Below are 13,804 nucleotides of genomic sequence, written 5' to 3' on the forward strand. Positions count from 1 at the left end.
CTACCGTGGAAGTGTCGCGTGATGGGAAGGTCGTCACACACCCCTTCCGTTGACGCCTCTGCGATGGAGGTCAGAAATACACGTGTAGCGTTGAAATCACTTGGTTTTCTTATAAGTGACGGAGGAAAACGTTTCAGAGACATAGCCGCTCAGAAAAGGTACAAAAAGGCCTTAGGGGGCTGCATAAAAAGCGTCAGTAATACCAACCTCTCCTTAGGTCGATGATTCCCACACATTTCGCCGATGAAAACGGGACTTTGCATTGTGATGACTATCAGGCTGACGTTCTTGATAGCCTTTGATGCTGCTGACACCCACGAACATTTAAAAAAAAAAAAAAAAAATGGCTCTGAGCACTATGGGACTTAACATCTATGGTCATCTGTCCCCTAGAACTTAGAACGACTTCAACCTAACTAACCTAAGGACAACACACAACACCCAGCCATCACGAGGCAAACAAAATCCCTGACCCCGCCCGGAATCGAACCCGGGAACACGGGCGAGGAAAGCGAGAACGCTACCGCACGACCACGAGATGCGGGCGAACATTTGAACCCTTCTCTAACAACACTGTGGGGCTGCATCTGCACTGGAGATGCTCGCAGTGCAGCCACAATTTTTTGCTCTGCTGTACAGGGTGTAACCAGTAGGGACTATTCAAATCATTCGTCGAAATTTTATTTTGATCCGAAGCAGAAAACAATGTTTCTGATTTTGCAGCCTCTTGTTTCGCGCCCTCCTGTAGCTCAAAGGTATGTGTCATTGACACATGCATGAATAAAACGGCGGAGAATCCTGTAAGACCCACCATTTCGGTAACAACTTCGGCGCCGCTCACCTGCCGTTGTTAAGCACTTTGAAAGTCTACCTGTAGTGAGGCGACCTGCGAAGTAGTTCTAGACACCTACAGGCAGCCCACCCTTTGACACTACCCCAGTCCCAGATGTCTGCTGGCAGGCATCTAGGACTACACTACGGGATGTCTCATACAGGCATATTTTTCAAATCCTCAGTAAATGTGGTTAGGTGTAACGGAGGGTGTTGCCGAACTGGGGGAGACGGGGAGGGAGGTGTTCGGAAGAATCTTTGCAGTTTTATGCATCAGTATCGCACATTACCACGATTACATGGCAAGAGGATGTGGTGAAACAGAAGGGCTGAAAATGTATAAGCACACTTTCTGCTTCGGATTATGTCGAATTTTGTCGAATGATTTCGAACAGTCCCAAGTACTTCCAACCTGCAAACGAAAACAAAATTTCGGTCGCACTCCAAAGGGATGCACTCACGTTCAGTGGGGTGCAGCCCCACGAAGTCTTTATAGAAGGGTTGAATCGTTCGTGGGTGTTAGCAGTGCCAATGGTTGTCAAGAATGCTCATCACATTGCGAAGTGTCGTTTTCGACCGCGAATGTGTGGAGAGACTATGTCTCTGAAACGTTTTGCTCGGCCACCCATAAGAAAACTGCGTGATTTCAGCGACGAGTGTTGCTGTTCCGACGTCCATGGCAGAAGCGTCAAAAGAGGGGGTGGAATGTGAACGGCCTTCCCATCACGCGACACTTGAACGGTAGCGTTGGGCAGAATTGTGGTGCAATTTGGTGCCGACGCGACAGCGTTAACACCCCTTACACGACACGTGACCTGAGCTGTGTGCTCCTTTTCCGCTCGTGTCGACACCTCGCCGTATGAAGCGCCATCTTGGATCCGAGGGTGATGCCGCAGGGCACCACGCTTTTGCACCGCTACAGGGGAACGAAATAGGGACATTCTAGCCAAATTTCAAACTTCTACGTCGCAACAGGAGACAGTTACGTGGTTTCGAAAAGTGGTCCTTTAGTTCTGTTGCGCAGTGCATCTCGCGAGCGGCTCGACTGCAGGTACATGTTTACCGAAACTTTTGTGGTTCTACTATTTTATACTTATACCCATCTCACTTTTCGTTATTAATTATGATACCCCTGTACACTGTCACAAGTACCTATGACGAGGTGAACTGTGATCCTGGCCAGAAAAACTGCGACGGAAAGATAGAAGTTCACTCTTGGGCAATTACGTGTGGGATGCTGCTACTAAGCTGGCCCAAGAATAATGAGCACTTCTTGTTGTGACTGCAAGGGTTTTCTTGGTGCACGTGTTTTGCTAGCGCTTACTTTGCTTTTCCCTTTTCATCTGGCCCTGTTGTGAGTCACGATTTTCGTCACATGAGATCGTCCATTTAACATCGAGTATAGATTTAAATGTCAGGAAGTCATTTCTGAAAGTATTTGTATGGAGTGTAGCCATGTATGGAAGTGAAGTGTGGACAATAAATAGCTTAGACAAGAAGAGAATAGAAGCTTTCGAAATGTGGTGCTACAGAAGAATGGTGAAGATTAGATGGGTAGATCATATAACTAATCAGGAGGTATTGAACAGAATTGGGGAGAAGTGGAGCTTGTGTCACAATTTGACTAGAAGAAGGGATCGGTTGGTAGGACATGTTCTGAGGCATCGAGGGATCACCAATTTAGTATTGGAGGGCCACGTGGAGGGTAAAAATCGTAGAGGGAGACCAAGAGATGAATACACTAAGCAGATTGAGAATGATGTAGGCTGCAGTAGATACTGGCAGATGAAGAAGCTTGCAAAGGATAGAGTAGCATGGAGAGCTGCATCAAACCGGTCTCAGGACTGAAGATCACAACAACAACAACGAGATCGTCCATTTGTCTTCTGTCCGTACCGACGTAGAAGGTAGTGTGTAATATCAAATTACTGTATTTGCATTTCATAAACCATTAGGTGTCTTCGAGTAACAACGATAAGCACTTTAGTAACACGCCTAATTACTCAATCTGATAAAGGATGTCTGCATGAGCAGTCGAAACATCGGTAGTTATACCACGGTTGACGCGGTCTCACACACGGAAATTGTTTTTGTTAAGATGCGCTCCGGTCGCTGGAGACTACGCTCGTATTTAGATTACTGCTGTTATCAATCCGTTCAAAAATGGTTGAAATGGCTCTCAGCACGATGGGACGTAACTCCTAAGGTCATCAGTTCCCTAGAACTTAGAACTACTTAAACCTAAGTAACTTAAGGACGTCACACACATCCCTGCCCGAGGCAGGATTCGAACCTGCGACCGCAGCGGTCGCGCGGTTCCAGACTGTAGCGCCTAAAACCGCTCGGCCACCTTGGCCGGCTATATCCATCCGTCTAACGTATCACTAGATATATTGCCATTAGACGTTTATCTGTGCAATAAAACAAAATTAGTGTCTTTTTTTTGTTGCTTCTGCTAACAAACTACGAGTGAATAACGTTGGTAAACAAATGTTACGTGAATGAACTGATTCGAAGTGAATGTACTGCACGTATTACGAATAATTAAATGCTGGTCTCCAGGCGTCGCACACTTTCACACAACGATCAGCGATAATTTGACATTGCTATCAGAATACGATTATAACAACATGGAGAAAGATAATTCTGAAACGTCTACCGTGGACTGACACGTACTGCAAGGTAGACAATCTTAGGCCGCTAAGGTTCATGTGAAGCAGTTCCAGACTGCTCGGAGAGCTGCACAGCGCCGGCTAGAGGGCGCCGTCGTCGTTGTCTCGTAGTACCAATCTATGAACTTGCACCTACGCCGTGGCATCGTTGCAGTTTAAGTATCTGAAAACAATCCAGCTTCGAATGTGGCGCCAAATCTATATGTGAGTGCTAAAAACGAAGAGGAAATCTGTGAGATGGCACTTGATGACCTAACGCCACAATGAATTCAGAATTGGAGTGTTGTTCCCTCGTTGGTGCTAATTTGACTGATGGAAGAACATCTCTGTATATTTCGCTATTGGTGGTATATGGTTCTAAAAAGGGGTCTATAGTATTGTGAACTGAAGCCACATTGCTGATGTGAGGTGTGGCTTCATAGCTGAGGCATCTGAATTCTATGAAGCAAGTAGCCCGTTGCAGCAAGCATGTGGCAGCAGGATTAGAATACAAAAGCGACGGTCTGGCACGGTTCCGTACAGTGGATAAAATAAATTAAAATTTTCATGTGGACCCTACAAGAAACTTTTTCCCATATCATTCCTGGCATATTATCTGCTGTAGTGGTAATTCATCAATGATTTTTGTGGTTCCTGTGCTAATAAATTGCGTACTTACTCTCTATTTTTTTTTAATTTCAATCTGGAAATAACCACAAACTGGGCCAGAAATAATGCGTATCACTGATTGGCAGTTGCTAGAGCAACCCGGATACCCATGCGCGTTATCACGCCGCTTCTGGGATTCGGGAAGAATCGCAAACGCCGAATGGAATGCCCCTGGCGGAATTCGACGAGGACCGGTGTGTCGGCCAGTCTGGAGGTGGGTTTTATGCGTTTTCCCTCATCCTAGTCGATGAATACAGGGCTGGTTCCCACGTACCACCTCAGATACACTACACTCCTGGAAATGGAAAAAAGAACACATTGACACCGGTGTGTCGACCCACCATACTTGCTCCGGACACTGCGAGAGGGCTGTACAAGCAATGATCACACGCACGGGACAGCGGACACACCAGGAACCACGGTGTTGGCCGTCGAATGGCGCTAGCTGCGCAGCATTTGTGCACCGCCGCCGTCAGTGTCAGCCAGTTTCCCGTGGCATACGGAGCTCCATCGCAGTCTTTAACACTGGTAGCATGCCGCGACAGCGTGGACGTGAACCGTATGTGCTGTTGACGGACTTTGAGCGAGGGCGTATAGTGGGCATGCGGGAGGCCGGGTGGACGTACCGCCGAATTGCTCAACACGTGGGGCGTGAGGTCTTCACAGTACATCGATGTTGTCGCCAGTGGTCGGCGGAAGGTGCACGTGCCCGTCGACCTGGCACCGGACCGCAGCGACGCACGGATGCACGCCAAGACCGTAGGATCCTACGCAGTGCCGTAGGGGACCGCACCGCCCCAGCAAATTAGTGACATTTTGCTCCTGGGGTATCGACGAGGACCATTCGCAACCGTCTCCATGAAGCTGGGCTACGGTCCCGCACACCGTTAGGCCGTCTTCCGCTCACGCCCCAACATCGTGCAGCCCGCCTCCAGTGGTGTCGCGACAGGCGTGAATGGAGGGACGAATGGAGACGTGTCGTCTTCAGCGATGAGAGTCGCTTCTGCCTTGGTGCCAATGATGGTCGTATGCGTGTTTGGCGCCGTGCAGGTGAGCGCCACAATCAGGATTACATACGACCGAGGCACACAGGGCCAACACCTGGCATCATGGTGTGGGGAGCGATCTCCTACACTGGCCGTACACCTCTGGTGATCGTCGAGGGGACACTGAATAGTGCACGGTACATCCAAACCGTCATCGAACCCATCGTTCTACCATACATAGACCGGCAAGGAAACTTGCTGTTCCAACAGGACAATGCACGTCCGCCCGCATGTATCCCGTGCCACCCAACGTGCTCTATAAGGTGTAAGTCAACTACCCTGGCCAGCAAGATCTCCGGATCTGTCCCCCACTGAGCATGTTTGGGACTGGATGAAGCGTCGTCTCACGCAGTCTGCACGTCCAGCACGAACGCTGGTCCAACTGAGGCGCCAGGTGGAAATGGCATGGCAAGCCGTTCCACAGGACTACATCCAGCATCTCTACAATCGTCTCCATGGGAGAATAGCATCCTGCATTGCTGCGAAAGGTGGATATACACTGTACTAGTGGCGACATTGTGCATGCTCTGTTGCCTGTGTCTATGTGCCTGTGGTTGTGTCAGTGTGATCATGTGATGTATCTGACCCCAGGAATGTGTCAATAAAGTTTCCCCTTCCTGGGACAATGAATTCACGGTTTTCTTATTTCAATTTCCAGGGGTGTATTCACAAACATTTTGAAAACATTCTCACGCTTTCACGTGGGATGTTTCTAGTGGGGAAAAGAAATTTCAACCCCGGGAGGGGGGAGGGGGGGTAGGAGGGGGAGTTGTGAAAGAGGAGTGAAGGGGTTGCGACAGGAAGAAGGGAGGAGGATTGAGTTTAACGTCCTGTCGACATCGAGGTCATTAGAGACGGAGCACAAGCTCGGATTATGTCAAGGATCTGACAGGAAATCGGGGTTGTGACAGTAAGGGCATCCGGCCATCCTCTATCATTACCATAACAAATCCAGATTAAATTCAGACACTCTGAAGACACAGGATAAGGTCAGGAGACAGAAGATGGCATCAGCAGTTGTATGCACGCCGAATGGAAACTATGACCCTACATTGGATGGCAAATCCCAAAAACTGCTCAGACTTGAACATTTTTTGTCAAGCAGCATCATAACTTTTATTTTCTTAATTCTCAGTTGCTTTAAACATCAAATGTATGAGATATTTTGAGTGGTGGCCATTTAATGTCATATATTTAAACTTGACATGCCAGATAGTGACGATACAGCTGCTTAGCTCGAACCTCCTGCTGCAGTGGAGCACCTGTTGTCGAACGCACCGACGGCCGTGGAGACGTACAACTGCTCACCCAGCGGCCTCGCCTTCGTGCGCATCTACTTCACCAGCAAGTACTATTACGTGCTCGACTACCTGGGCTACAACTTCGCCGTCAACTTCTGCACGGCTTTTATAAGCATCATCGCCACGTTCGCGTGGAACTACGTGGACCTGTTCATCATCCTTCTGAGCATCGCCATTACGGAGCGATTCAAGCAGATCAACGGAGCAGTCCAGTCGTGCACGGACAAGGTACGAGAGTTTTCGGTATCGGTGCCTCAGTTCTTATCTACTGTGTGATATATGCCACAACAATTTTTGAAATGTATCAGAGGAATTAAATATGAAATATATGTGTTAGTAGCATATTCAAGGTGTATCATAATTAATAGCGACTATTGACACAAATTAAAAAAAACACTCTAATGAAAAGTATTCGGACACCGAAAGAGGATATTAAAATGCATTTATGATGCCTTGAACTCTGATGAAGACACTTTTACGTGCAGTGGAATTCCTCTAACTTTTCCTTGCAGTCACAACACAACGGACAATTAGAGGAAATAACAAATCAACTGTCCGGAACTTAATAATGGATATGTGGTGTGTCCAAACTTAGCCTTAGCCGGGGACAGTTTCGATGAAGTGTCTTACTATCTGTGGAGAAATGGCAGCCCTTTCTTCCTCAGGAGCCGAAACCAGAGGAAGAAAGGTATTGGACGACGGTGGCCGCAACGATGTCAACACTCTAACTCATCCCATTAATGTTCCACTGGGTTCAGGCCCGGACAATGGGCACGGCAGCCAATTCCAGGAATGCTACTGTCAACAAACCATTGCCTCACAGATGCTGAGTTGTGACAGTATGTAACGTCACGCTGGTGCAAACAGTCACGGTCTTTGAACTGTCCCTCTATTGCACTGTTCCCCTGCTGTATGCGCTATTCTTTTTCAAATAGGATGATAAACGAGAGAATTAACCTCATACTTTTTTAAAACCATAAATAATTCCTACATGTGTCAAATTCTGTAAAGGATAGCAACTTTCATAAAATTTACACTCAGATGTTTACTAGTTTTCGAGTTCGAATTCGGTAAAGTATACGTTATTTTCCGAACGAGACAATGTGTTTGCCGCGTAACTCAAGAACCTTATATCCGATTTCAGTAAAGTACAATTCATTTTGAAGCGAATGTCTGTTGTAAATTGAGGTATATAACAACAACAGAACAGTAATCAATATAATTCTTAAAAACCTTTATTTCCTGGACTAAGCGTAAATACAATTTTTGAAAAGATGAAACTTACATAGACTTGTATACAGGGTGGTCCATTGAACGTGACTGGGCCAAATATCTCACGACATAAGCGTAAAACGAAAAAACTACTAAGAACGATCTCGTCTAGCTTGAAGGCGGAAACCAGATTGCGCTATGGTTGGCCCACTAGATGGCGCTGCCATAGATCGAACGGATATCAACTGCTATGAAACTTTCTGGCAGATTAATACTGTGTGCCCGACCGAGACTCGAACTCGGGACCTTTGCCTTTCGCGGCAAGTGCTCTACCCTCTTTTTTTTAAATTCATTTTGTTCGATATTGTTCATTGCGTTTGGTCTGGGCGGACGTCACAAGACATCCGTTCAAGTTCATCGTTGATTCTTTTATTGCAGAGAGCACGTAGCCCTCTGACCGAACACGCTGAGCTACCGTGCCGGCCCCCCCCCCCCCCCCCCTGAGCTAACGAAGCTTCTGTAAAGTTTGGAAGGTAGGAGACGAGATACTGGCAGAAGTAAAGCTGTGAGGGGCGACCGTGAGTCGTGCTTCGGTAGCTCAGATGGTAGAGCACTTGCCCGCGAAAGGCAAAGCGCCCTAGTTCGAGTCTCGGTCGGGCACACAGCTTTAATCTGCCAGGAAGTTTCATATCAGCGCACACTCCGCTGCAGAGTGAAAATCTCATTCTGGAAACATCCCCCAGGCTATGGCTAAGCCATGTCTCCGCAGTATCCTTTCTTTCAGGAGTGCTAGTTCTGCTAGGTTCGCAGAAGAGCTTCTGTAAAGTTTGGAAGGTAGGAGACGAGATACTATCAGAAGTAAAGCTGTGAGGGCCGGCCGTGAGTCCTGATTCGGTAATTCAGATGGCAGAGCACTTGTCCGCGAAAGGCAAAGGTCCCGACTTCGAGACTCGGTCGGGCACACAGTTTTAATCTGCCAGGAAGTTTCATATCAGCGCACACTCCGCTGCAGAGTGAAAATCTCATTCTGGATATCAACTGCGTTTTTTAAAATAGGAACTCCCATTTTTTATTACATATTCATGTAGTACGTAAAGAAATATGAATGTTTTAGTTGGACCACTTTTGTCGCTTTGTGGTAGATGGCGCTGTAATAGTCATAAACATATGGCTCACAATTTTAGACGAACAGTTGGTAACAGGTAGGTATTTTTAAATTAAAATACAGAACGTAGGTACGTTTGAACATTTTATTTCGGTTGTTCCAAAGTGATACATGTACCTTTGTGATTTTATCAATTCTGAGAACGCATGCTGTTACAGTGTGATTACCTGTAAATAACACATTAATGCTCAAAATTATGTCCTCCACCTGCCATTTAATATGCTATTCAGTACCGCCTCAACCGCACGCGAGCTATGTGCCGGACATCCATCATGTTTTAAGTACATCGCCATTCTGTCATGCAGTGAAACATCTTATAGTAACATCGGTAGAACATTACGTAGGAAATCAGCATACATTGCACCATTTAGATTGCCATCGATAAAATGGGGGCCAATTATCCTTCCTCCCATAATGCCGCACCATACATTAACTAGCCAAGGTCGCTGACGTTCCTCTTGTCGCAGCCATCGTGGATTTTTCGTTGCCCAATAGTGCATATTATGCCGGTTTACGTTACCGCTGTTGGTGAACAACGCTTCGTCGCTAAATAGAACGCGTGCAAAAAATCTGTCATCGTTCTGTAATTTCTCTTGTGCCCAGTGGCAGAACTGTACACGACGTTCAAAGTCGTCGCCATGCAATTCCTGGTGCATAGAAATATGGTACGGGTGCAATCGTTGTTGATGTAGCATTCTCAACAACGACGTTTTTGAGGTTCCCGATTCTCGCGCAATTTGTATGCTACTGCTGTGCGGATTAGCCGCGACAGCACCTGAATCACCTACTTGGGCATCCTCATTTGTTGCAGGTCGTGGTTGACATTTCACATGTGGCTGAACACTTCCTTTTTCCTTAAATGACGTAACTATCCGCGGAACGGTCCGGATAATTCAATGATGTCGTCAAGGATACCGAGCAGCTTACATAGCACACGCCCGTTGGGCATTGTGATCACAATAGCCATACATCAACACGATATCGACCTTTTCCGCAATTGGTAAACGGTCCATTTTAACACGGGTAATGTATCACGAAGCAAATACCGTCCGCACTGGTCGAATGTTACGTGATACCACGTACTTATACGTTTGTGACTACTACAGCGCCATATTTCTTTACGTACTACACGAATATGTAATAAAAATGGGGGTTCCTATTTTAAAAAAGCGCAGTTGATATCCGTTTGACTCCGCCATCGTTCGGCAGTGACTTGTCACAAAGTTTCGTGCATCAGTCAGCTTAAACGTATTGTTATTTCTCCCGAGAACTGCCTTAACTTGGCTCCAGCTCAGTTGTATTGTGCTCAGATTGCAGTCTTAAGGTTGCAACTGACCACTCTGTCTCGTATGAGACCACATCTGTCCTGCAAAACAACGGGGATATTCAAACGAAGAGTATTTAATTGTGTAATGTTTTGTCAACTTCAGCAATCTTTAACAGTCTTTTAAAAAATATCGATAACTAAGAGAGTGTATTTGCAATGAAACCCAGAATTTTGCGTGAGATATGTAACTGAAAACTAGAAGATGTGCATTTTTCTTTTAAAAGGATCTTTAAGTATCAGTTAAATACCACGTATCTGATGTATTTCATGCTTAAATGATTTAGGTGTTAAAATCGAACAAAAACAAATAAAAAACTGCAACGTATTTTGAACCGCCGCCCGCCAGCACACACGATTACGCCATTCACCTAATTCATATACGAGCCTTCGTTTTTTGGTTCTCGAAAAACGTCAATGTTGATTTTTCTCTGTTATAGTGTGAAAAACATTAATAACAACTTGTTTCTCGCCGTTAAGGGTGTTCCGCGCTCGTATTTCACTACGTTGCTATTCACAATATACATGAATAACCTGGTGGATGACATCCGAAGTTCACTGAGGCTTTTTGCAGATGATGCTGTGGTGTATCGAGAGGTTGCAACAATTGAAAATTGTACTGAAATGCAGGAGGATCTGCAGCGAATTGACGCATGGAGCACGGAATGGCAATTGAATCTCAATGTAGACAAGTGTAATGTGATGCGAATACATAGAAAGATAGGTCCCTTATCATTTAGCTATAAAATAGCAGGTCAGCAACTGGAAGCAGTTAATTCCATAAATTATCTGGGAGTACGCATTAGGAGTGATTTAAAATGGAATGATCATATAAAGTTGATCGTCGGTAAAGCAGATGCCAGACTGAGATTCATTGGAAGAATCCTAAGGAAATGCAATCCGACAACAAAGGAAGTAGGTTACAGTACGCTTGTTCGCCCAATGCTTGAATACTGCTCAGCAGTGTGAGATCCGCACCAGGTAGGGTTGATAGAAGAGATAGAGAAGATCCAACGGAGAGCAGCGCGCTTCGTTACAGGATCATTTAGTAATTGCGAAAGCGTTACGGAGATGATAGATAAACTCCAGTGGAAGACTCTGCAGGAGAGACGCTCAGTAGCTCGGTACGGGCTTTTGTTAAAGTTTCGAGAACATAACTTCACCGAAGAGTCAAGCAGTATATTGCTCCCTCCTACGTATATCTCGCGAAGAGACCATGGGAATAAAATCAGAGAGATTAGAGCCCACACAGAAGCATACCGACAATCCTTCTTTCCACGTACAATACGAGACTGGAATAGAAGGGAGAACCGATAGAGGTACTCAGGGTACCCTCCGCCACACACCGTCAGGTGGCTTGCGGAGTATTGATGTAGATAGATATAGATAGAAGCAGGAAGCAGTGTCATCCATTTTCATGGAACGTTTGAACAGCGACTTACGGAAACTGTGACTGTACACGAGTTCGGATTAAAAATTACGTAGCTACAGTATGATTAAGAGAAACGCTGATGGCTGTACATTCACAGTGACGTAGGAATAAGACCTACTTCCAAGAACGAGACAGCACCAGTGTACGAAAGCTACGACTGTTGACCAAACAACGCATTTGAATTTGCTTACATGATGTTTATTCTTACGATGAACGAAGTACAGGCTGGGCTCCTGGCAGCGCTTTGGAGGACTCATGTGAGTCTTTACCCTGGCTGCATGTCATTTTTTACAACCAACCTCAGCAACGCTAGACGGTCCCTGTATGCCTCTTCTTTTTTCAGCTTTGATTGTTCTATTGTGTTTCCAATTCTCAGTCGGATCATCAAGAGTCAATTCCGGAAGCTTTAGAAGGATTTAAATGCCCCTGGTGGATTTGTTACTCACAAGGGAACCTCCCCATCGCACCCGTCTCAGATTTAGATATAAGTTGGCACAGTAGATAGGCCTTGAAAAAATGAACACTGATCAGTCGAGAAAACAGGAAGAAGTTGTGTGGAACTATGAAAAAATAAGCAAAATATACAAACTGAGTAGTTCATGTGCAAGATAGACAACATCTCGGATATTGTCAGTTTAGGAGCGCCGTGGTCCCGTGGTTAGCGTGAGCAGCTGTGGAATGAGAAGTCCTTAGTTCATGTCTACCGTCGAGTGAAAACTTTAATTTTTTATTTTCAGTTTATGTGACAAACTCATGTTTTCATCACTTTTTTGGGAGTGATTATGACATCCACAACAAAACCTAAATCGGGCAAGGTAGAATAATCTTTTTACCCATTCGTCAAGTGTTCAAGTTAGGTGGGTCGACAACATATTCCTGTCATGTGACGCACATGGCCGTCACCAGTGTCGTATAGAATATATCAGACGTGTTTTCCTGTCGAGGAATCGGTTGACCTAGCGATCAAATGTTTTCGGCTCCCATTGAAGAGGCACGACATTTCGTCTACTAATCGCACGGTTTTGTGGTGCTGTCGCAAAACACAGACACTAAACTTATTATAGTGAACAGACTCGTCAATGAATGAACGGACAGATCATAGCTATGCGAAAATAAAGAAAGTAAACTTTTCACTCGAGGGAAGACCTGAACCTAAGACCTCTCGTTCCGCAGCTGCTCACGCTAACCACGGGACCACGGCGTTCTTGAGCTCACATTATCCTAGATGTTGTCTATCTTGCGCAAGGACTACTCAGTTTGTATATTTTGCTTACTTTTTTCATAGTTCCACACAACTTCTTCCTGTTTTCTCGATTGATCTGTGTTCAGTTTTTCAAAGCCTATCCACTGTGCCAATGATGGCGAGGTGAGATGGGGAGGTTGCCTTGTCAGGTGATATCCAGTAATACCAAAGTCTCTTCTGACGGATTGATTGCGCTGTCACGAGAGCGAAATCTAGTTGTCAGTTCCGCCTTACATTGCGATGTCCCAATACTTCTGATGAGATAGTGTACGAGTGTATGATATCAGAAGCAAAAACTTTCTAGTAAAAATGGATCGACTAGCCGTTAGTGAGATAAGGTCGCAGGTTCGAATCCTGCCTCGGGCATGGATGTGTGTGATGTCCTTAGTTCTACGTTCTAGGCGACTGATGACCTCAGCAGTAAGTCGCATAGCGCTCAGAGCCATTTGAACCATTTGAACAGTCGCTGCCTGACGCGGCAGCGAACAATAGACGTCGGCGTGGACACGCCCACAAGAGATTCCATATGCCACCGCCGCTCGCTGGAAGAGTCCTTAGTCAGAGCGCAGTGCCACTGACCCTCGTCTACAGTCATCGATTACGATGCCAGCATAGTCTGTACTTCAAATCCAGCAGCACGAGTGGTATTATAAGTCAGAGCTGCATCGGCGTTTAAATCATTTGAACACTAAGAGACGACTAGCGTATCAAATGATAGTTTATAGTTCGGCGACAGTAAGAAATACATAGGTGACACCCATGTGGACATGGATTGTTTCCAAGTTAAGTATATCATCTTGTTCATGTTACAATAAAATGATCTAATATTTTGTGTGATGCAGTATCTGTTAGGTTTCCTCCAGAAGTAACTGCAATAGTCAAGTAGTTTTTCCGTCTGGCACCACAGGGCCAAACATTCTTCCAAGAAAA

The 13,804-nt window shown here is 45.7% G+C and overlaps 1 protein-coding gene across 1 annotated transcript in view; it reads left to right on the forward strand.

Moving 5' to 3' along the window:
- The window catches only part of LOC126333191 (gustatory receptor for sugar taste 64e-like), a 141,973-nt gene that overhangs the window by 28,657 nt on the left and 99,512 nt on the right, over positions 1–13,804 (forward strand). Inside the window, exon 4 of the mRNA XM_049996720.1 lies at positions 6,452–6,726. Coding sequence (XP_049852677.1) covers positions 6,452–6,726 — 275 coding nt within the window. The remainder of the gene's footprint in view (positions 1–6,451; positions 6,727–13,804) is intronic.

This window comes from Schistocerca gregaria, chromosome 2 (assembly GCF_023897955.1).
Source record: "Schistocerca gregaria isolate iqSchGreg1 chromosome 2, iqSchGreg1.2, whole genome shotgun sequence".
Lineage (NCBI taxonomy): Eukaryota > Metazoa > Arthropoda > Insecta > Orthoptera > Acrididae > Schistocerca > Schistocerca gregaria.